General features: G+C 40.8%; 1 protein-coding gene across 3 annotated transcripts in view; it reads left to right on the top strand.

Moving 5' to 3' along the window:
- The window catches only part of LOC133135464 (protein FAM83H-like), a 29,445-nt gene extending 21,185 nt beyond the window's left edge, over positions 1 to 8,260 (top strand). For all 3 annotated transcript variants that reach the window (XM_061252491.1, XM_061252499.1, XM_061252507.1), the window contains 2 exons: positions 678 to 5,934; positions 6,902 to 8,260. In XM_061252491.1, the coding sequence (XP_061108475.1) occupies positions 678 to 5,934; positions 6,902 to 6,913 (5,269 nt within the window). In that variant the 3' untranslated portion in view covers positions 6,914 to 8,260. The remainder of the gene's footprint in view (positions 1 to 677; positions 5,935 to 6,901) is intronic.
- The last annotated feature ends 447 nt before the right edge of the window (positions 8,261 to 8,707 follow it).

The following is an 8,707-nucleotide window of genomic DNA, read 5'->3' on the forward strand; positions in this document are numbered from 1 at the left end:
TCGATGATGAACCCCAGTACATCGGCTGCTTGCTAAGGTAGCTAATGTCTCCCCCAGCATTAATTTATGTGCTTTTCTGCTGTAAATCGGCAGTCAACACAGTGCTTGAACTCCCGAAATAAAAGTCAGCATTGTGTGCAAGTTTAATAGGCTACGTCGGAACTAGTTTTGGGTATGTTTTGCTCTTGTTTCTGATGATGTCTCTTCCTGGTGATGATGTTGTAAAGAAAGAAACCAGTGCTGCTTTTGTCTTGTAGGCTACAGCTTTAGCTACCCACAATAATTCATTCCACCCATCCCCCTCATCCCAACTTCATCACATGCTTTTAGCTCACTATTTGCTTCTATGTGTCATTCAGTTGCTGAACAACTTTTAAATGAGCTAAATTAGATTATTGTTTTATTGAATTAGCTCAGTGGCTTACTAGCTACCTAGATAGCTACACGTATCAAGAAAGCATATATTTTACTAAATGCATCCAAGCTAGTAGCTAGCTATGATTTTAATGCTCCCTTTATAGCTCCGAGAGCTAGTGGACCCCTGCTTAATCACTTTGGATAAAAGTGTAAATAACTGTAATGTCATGTAATGTTGTGTATGACTGTTTAACATGTGCTGCCTTTCCTCCTGACTGTTCATCTCCTTATTCTCACTGTCCCCGTCTCTGTGTCTGCAGCTTCATGTGGTCTTTTGAGAAGATCCATCGTTGTATTGCACACCTGTTCCTTGGGGAGCTGGTGACTACATACGATGAGGAGTTCCGCATCCTGTATGCCCAGTCCCAGGTCCTTGTAACCGAGAGTGCCCTAGTTCCATTGCCTGGAGAAAGTGGCTATGGCAGCCATACAAATCCGTTATTCAGAGGCCATCTACCTGTCCAAAGCTCTTGTTATGCTTCAAACTTGAGACAGCCCTTTGGTGACAAAATTGACCGGGGTGAACCCTTCTACAACCCACTAGAACCTTCCCAAATGCAGATGTACGCCGGTGTATACTCTTCCAAGCATTTGAGAATGGAGCAGTCATTCATGGAACAGGGCAGGTCCATGATGACCTCAAGGAAAATGGAGATGGCACACAAAAGGCACAGCTATGCAGAGGGCAGCCATGACAGCTGTGGGTCTTCTCGGCAGTTGATGAAGCATCAAGTAATGAACAACTTGGGTGAGATGGAAGCCCAGACCACGCACCTTTACAAGGAGCAGCATTACTACCACAGAGTTGGGCCAGGCTCCGGGCATGGCATAAATTTTAATATGAAGAGCCAAGGATATAATCGGAAAGACCAATATGTTGACGGTGGCTACCCACTTGAGATAGAACCACCTGGTAGCTACAGCCACGGAGCGGATTACTTACCTTCGAGTTCTTCTAAGGACATTATTCATGACTATGCAAATAATGAGATGAATCCAAAGAGAGTGAGCCAGTCATATATTTGCCAGACTTCACCCACTCAGCTGGATCCACCTGACTTGAGCCCTGTAAACACTGAGGCCTGCCTTAATCGGACGCCACAGGATCCTGGCACAAAGCAGGGTTTACGGAACTGGAGGATAAACTCGTACCTCACTACCTTGGATGATGAAGATGAAGGCCTAGCAGTACCACTGGGGCAAGATCCCTTTGATGAGCAACCTATATTTTCAGAACCAAAGTTGTCTACTACAGATCTACCTGATATTAAGTTTAATACTGAAGAGTTTCCAAGGATAACCACAAGCAAACGAGACCTGATGCCACAATATAGCGGATCAAACCAACCTGATGTTCAAAAGCATCCACCTGAAAAATATGGTTCCATGGTAACGGACTCTAAAGTGACACCAGAGGCTTCGGAGTTGTCCACGACCACAAAACCTGACAAAGCGGGGGAGGAGGTAAGGGGGCCTAGAGAGATCAGTGTCATCATGCAAGAGTCATTCTGCAGCAGAGTCAACCCCATGCTTCAAAGAAGCTCTCGATTAAGGTCTTCACTGATATTCAACTCATGCAATTTGGAAGAAAAGAGTTCAACTACAATGAAATCTGCCTCTGGGCTCAATTTTAAAGAAAATCCTATTGAAGAGGAGAATGGCCCCAACCACACCCAACCACCTACTAATGTTCCAACATTAGCCACAGCTTCCAAAGGTAATTTTAAATCACCTAAAGATGGCCAAAACATGTCTTGTGACAAGGAGCTATCTAGAGATGCCAAAACCACAGAGAGGCATGGTGCCACCAACATGGTGCCAACTGATCCAATGCAGTCGACGGCTGTACACAAAGCCACCAATGAAAAATCTAAAGAATCAACTGAAGAATCCAGTGTGAAATCACCAAAGGATCCTCTATCAAATGAAAAACCAAAGCTTGCAGAAAAAACAGTCTTGCAATCATTTATAAATATGGATGATCCAGAAATGAGGTTCTTATATTTTAAACAATTAGCAGCAGAACGAAAGGCTGCAAAGCAGGCTAAGGAGTCTGCTGTTGGAGGCCCAGCTCTCCCAGAGAATGTAACTGACACTAGTCTCAAAACACCAAGCCCATCAGAAAATCTAGCTGACAGTAATATGACTGACAACTCTGTAATGGGCAAAGTTCCTGCAGTTCAAGAAGCCAGACAGAATCCAACAGAAACTTTCATTAACAAGCCATCCATGCCCATCACATCGGCAGAACCAATTTCAAACAAACTAGATGTCTCTGTAACACAAGACCAAACTGCAGCATTCATACAACCAGCAGGGTCTGATCTCCAATGTAAAGACTCTCGACCATCTGCTGATGTTACAATGGCCACTAAAGCTTTACCAAAAGGAATTTTGAAATCACGTAAAGATCCAAAGGACAAATCTAAGCTTTCTGAAATGGCACAATTTAAGATTCCATCAGAGGAAAAACCTAGCATCAGGGCTCCAACAGAAACTTTACCAGTCATACCATCATTTATAAATATGGATGATCCAGAGATAAGGTTCTTATATTTTAAACAATTAGCTGCCGAACGAAAGGCCGCAAAGCGGTCTAAGGAGTCTGCTGTTGGAGGCCCAGTTCTCCCAGAGAATATAACTGGCACTAGCCTCAAATTGCCAAGCATATCAGAAAATTGTGCTGACACCAATATAAAACCAACAGTCTCAATCACATCAGCAGAACCCATTTCAAACAAGCCAGTAGTCTTGGTAACACAAGAGTTGGCAAACCAAACTCCAGCAGTCATCATACAACCTGCAGGGTCTGATCTCCAATGTAAAGACTTTCAACCATCTGCTGATGTTCCAATGGCTACTGAAGCTTTACCAAAAGGAATTTTGAAATCATCTAAAGATAATCAAAATATTTCCTGTGACAAGGAGCTGTACAGAGATCCCACTAACACAAAGAACCTTGAGATTGAAATGTCCAGCATGCCCCTAACTGATCCAGCAAAGTCACTGAAAAGCAAAACATGTAATTGGAGCAGTGACAATAGGACAGTGGTGCATGAAGCCACAAACCAAAACTCAAAAGAATCAACTGAAGAATCCAGGGAGAAATCCGCATTGGAATCTCTACCAATTGAAAAACCTGAGCTTTCAGAAATGGCACAACTTAAGATTCTACCAGAGAAAATCCTCTCCGCTCCAACAGCAACTTTAGGAGTCAAGACATCATTTTTGAATATGGATGATCCAGAGACTAGGTTCTTGTATTTTAGACAACTAGCTACTGAAAGAAAGAGGTCTAAGGAGTCTGCTGTTGAAGGCCCAGCTCTCCCAGAGAATGTAACTGACACTATCCTCAAAATGCCAACCACATCAGAAGATCTAGCTGACACCAATATGACACGGACAGACCTGTTAGCAATGGGGAAAGTATCTGCAGTTCAGGAAGCCACAGAGAGTTCAACAGAATCTGTCATTAACAAGCCATCTGTCTCCTGCACATCAGCACAACCCATTTCAAAACAGTCGGAGATCTCAGTAGCAACAGAGTTGGAAGACCAAAGTTCAGCCATCATCATACAACCAGCAAGGCCTGTTCTCCAATATAAGGACACTCAACCATCTGCTGGTGTTCTAGTGGCTACTAAAGGTTCACAAAAGTTATTTAAAAAAGACATTTTAAAACTGCCTGAAGATTCAGAACACCTGAAAATGTATTGTGATGAGAAGATATATGGAGATCCCACTAACACAGAGAAGATTGCAAAGAGCAGAAAACCTGGTACCTCCAGCGTGGCCATACCTAATCAAGGGAAGTCACTGCACAGCAAACCATTTGATTGTAGCAGTGACAATAGTACTGCTGTACCTGAAGCCACAGGCCAGAAGTCCAAAGAATCAACTGAAGAAAGTGTCAAATCACCAAAGGACCCTCTACCAAAAGACAAACCTAAGTTTTCAGAAAGGGAACCTAAGATGGCACCAGAGGAAAAACATGTGATCATAGCTCCAATATGGTCTGCTCAACTTTTACAGAGCAGACCATCCATTATGAATATGAATGATCAAAAAGCTTCAGAGAGGCCTAAGGAGTCTGTGGCCAGAGGCCCTGATCTCTCAGAGAATATTACTGACAGTAGCCTGAAAATCCCAGCTATTTCTCTAAAACTAACTGACACATCAATAGAAACTCTCATTGACAAGCCACCCATCTCCATCACACCAGCAAACCCCATTTCAAAGAAGCCAGAGGTTTCAGTTGCAGCAGGGTCTAATCTTCACTATAAGGACTCCCATTCATCTGCTGATGCCCAATTGGCTATGAAAACTTTGCCAAAGTTAGTTGAAAAAGACATTTTCAAACCATCTGAAGATTCCAAAAGCCTAAACATTTCTTGTGATACTGACACAGAGAAGCATGATATTAAAGAGGCCAGCAGACGCAGTGCCGCCAGCATGCCCCTAACTGATCCCAAGAAGTCTCTGCAAAATAAAACGGTTGATTGTCGCAGTGACAATAGGACAGCTGTACCTGAAGCCACAGACCAAAAATCTAACGAATCAACAGAGGAATCGACAAGTGAGAAATCAGCAAAGGATCCTCTACCAAAAGAAGAACCTAAGGTTGCACCAGAGGAAAGACATGTAATCACAGCTACAACAGAAACTTTACCAAGCACATCATCCTTAATAAATATGAATAATCGAAAGCCTTCAGAGCAGTCAAAGGAGTCTGTGGTCAGAGGCCCAGATCTCTTAGAGAATATTACTGACAGTAGCTTGGAAATTCCAGGTATATCTGTAAATCTAACTGACAATAACATGAAAATGATGGATATCTCAGTAATGGAGAAAGAACCTGCCTTTCAGGAACCTACACAGAATCCAAAGGAAACAGTCATTGACAAGCCACCCATCCCCATCACACCAGCAAACCCCATTTCACACAAGTCAAAGGGCTCAGTAGTACCCCAGTTGGAAACCCAGAATGTAAGGGGTGTTTTGGGCACTCAAGAAGACCAGAAACTGGCAGCAGTGGTTTCAGAAGACAAGGCAGTTTCCCAGACTGTGAGCTCTCTCCCAGAGTCGTGTGAGAAGCCAACTTTCTTGGAATCACAAAGCCACACTGAAGCAAATCAAGCCACAGAAATTGTGGTAACCAAGAGCAAAGAAGAGAAATATGACAATAGGCTTGTCTCTCCAGCTACTAGCAAAGCCAGAACATCCACTAACAGTGTAATTTATAGCTGCAACCTCAGAGATGACACCAAGGTTATTTTAGAGCAGATCTCAGCCCACAGCCAAAACAGGATTGATCTGGCTAAGACCGATGAAGGGAGCACTGACGATGCCAAAATGGATAAGAAGGAAAGAAGTGCGAATACGGAAGGCACACTTTCTAAGCCCCACCAGGGTGGAACCAGGTTTCAGCATACTCCAGTTAACCCACAAGAAAGGGAAAACCTTTTGAAGAGGATAGAGAAAATGCGCAAAGAGAAGAAGGTCTACAGTCGCTTTGAGGTATTCAATTGATTATGAGGAGTAGGGCCCTTGGGATGAAAGAATCATATTCTGAGTGATAGGATGAAAGAAAATATCGAGTGGAAATGATGAATATGGCAAAACGCATTTTAAATAAATACATGAAAAAAAGAAAGAAATATAAGCAGAACTCTTTAAAAGTCCTATTAGCAGAACGAGGGGGTATAAAGGGCGAAATTAGGAATGGATAAATTCCACTCAGACATTAGGGAGTATTTTTTCCACACAGAGAATGGTCACTGTGTGGAATAGCTTGTGACTTGGACACAGAAACTCTGGGGGGTTTTAAAGACCAGTCTTGATACGGTGTTAGTCACTATCTAGCTTTTAGGTGAACTAAGCATTAGATACACTTTAGTGGTAGGTAAAGGTGAGGATTGCTGGGCTGAATGGTCTGTTCTTGTCATTATGTTGTAACAATTTACTGATTCCTGTAATACCTGTCCTAGTATTTCTGTACTGTACCAAAGCCTTGTATGTAGCATGATGCATCAGGTATAGAACTACCCCGGTTTATATTACAACTAAGGGCTCTAAGTGTTGTAGGACAAATTAGCATGTTGTTATCATTCCAGATACAGTATGATTGATCCTTTCATTGAGTCTGCCAAATAATAACAGCAAAAGATTTGGTCCTCCCTTGCATTTTTTTATATTAAACAAAAACATCATGTCATAATATGACCAAATACACTGGTATTTGTATTACTATGATAATGTTTCAATTTATGAAATATAATGTGGCTCTTTGTAAATTCACAACACAGTGAAGGATGGAAGTATTAAGTATGAATGAATGAAAAATGACAAATTGTCTGACAGTTTAATAGCCATTTCTAGAATATTCTGCATTAATGCTTACAAAAATAATGAAATGAATGAAAAACAAACTCATGTAATTACATTTATTTTTTCCTGTAACCTGTCATTTGGCTGTGTGTCACAGATGGGATCATGACCACGGATCACAAACTGGAGGAGATCTTTAGGACCAGGAACCACACTTGTGCCATACTGATGTTTTCAATTCAGAAGAACTTCCCAACACCTTGAAGCAGCAACAGCCTTGGTCCTTAAAACATCAGTGTCTGCTGTAGTTTAACAGAGCTCTTATTGTTAAGTAAATATGTCAAATGTGTGCCTGCAGTATGTGCTGGTTGTTCTCTTTATGGATTGCACTCAAGCTTCATTGAACACCATTTAAGGACATGGCCCATTCAAGGCATACAGTTTACATCCTTACTACTAAAGGTCTCTCCCGCTTGCATTTTATGGCTCATGTCTTATAATATTAAGATTACCACAGAGAAGAAATTACAGTGCTGCAGGTTCATCAAGGATGGGCCTTTCAAGCCTATGTCAGCAGAGTGGATGCTAGAATATATGAATCAATATTCTAGTTCATTGTCCATTATGCTGTTTACATAAGACTGAATGAACTTCAGTGTGCTTCAGCTAAATAATTACTCATTACTAATGTTCTGTGTTTTAGGACTTTACAATCTATGCATAATTTAGTTGATACTGTTATACAGTGATATATCGGTTTATTTTATATGTAAATGGCCATGTCTTTGAGTGTGCTTTTAAGTTCAGTTAGTCATACACATATTTTTCTCATAGGCACATTTATTTCTTAAAGCAAGGGCAGTATTTTAGCAAAATTTCCAAACCTTTGAAAGAAATGGTAAGAATGAAAAACATTCACTCAATAACACATGGACCACTAGAATCCAGGAACTGAAATCTGTTTGTGACATCTATCTTTTATACAGTACCTACATATGTGTGTATGAAAGGCGGGACTGAGATTAGACCAGAGGTGTCAAACTAAAGCAAATACCTGCATACACTAAGGACTTAAGTCCGTCAGCAGCCAAGTAAACCCTTGAGAGGGCTTGCAATGAAGGATTGCAAGCCCTGTTTTGCAATGAAGGATATTTTAGATGTTCACAGTAGTTTCTGGTGATCTGCCTATACTTAAATGGCACCTTTTGCATTAGTTATTTTATGTGAAGGTTGACAACTGTTTTATCATTATTATAATCATGAATATTAATCATTCATTGTTGCTTGTGTGCTCTTATTTGGAATGGTGTTTTACTGATAAAACATTTATATCGACAGAGACAACATAAGGTTGTAGAGCAAATTAATCATTATTATTTATTATGCTGTATGTCCCCTATCAAGGACTTTTGGTATTGCTGACACAGGATGCTATTGCACAAAAAACTGGTTTCTAATGGTGGCACCATCCATGTTATAATCCTTCTAGTTTAAAAGTGCTGTAGCATGTGTGAGAGAGAGGGAGGGAGGGAGGGAGAGAAAGACAGAAATAGATGATGTATTACACACATTTATGAAGATGTGAGTTATTAGATGTGATTGTAACATAAAACTGCCACGGTCTATTTAGGATATTTTAGTTGTGACAATGGTGGTAATGTACATGGATTTTGCAAGATAATGACTTTCTTTTCATAAACAGTGAGCAGTCATTAATATTAACTTACCTTGGGGGTGTTTTACCTCTAAAATATGTATTAATATAGTCAGAAGAGAAGGCTCAAGATGCCACAAACTCATACGTGTACAGGACATTTATTACAAATGTGTGGTGATTGTGGAAACATAACTGCTGAATAACAGTATATGAAATGTTTGGTTTCATTCATCAGGAAAAAAAAATTAACCCATGGTTAGACTTGATCTCCCAGTTGATATTGTTTGTACAATATCAACTGCTGTC

The sequence above is a fragment of the Conger conger genome, chromosome 1 (assembly GCF_963514075.1).
Source record: "Conger conger chromosome 1, fConCon1.1, whole genome shotgun sequence".
NCBI lineage: Eukaryota > Metazoa > Chordata > Actinopteri > Anguilliformes > Congridae > Conger > Conger conger.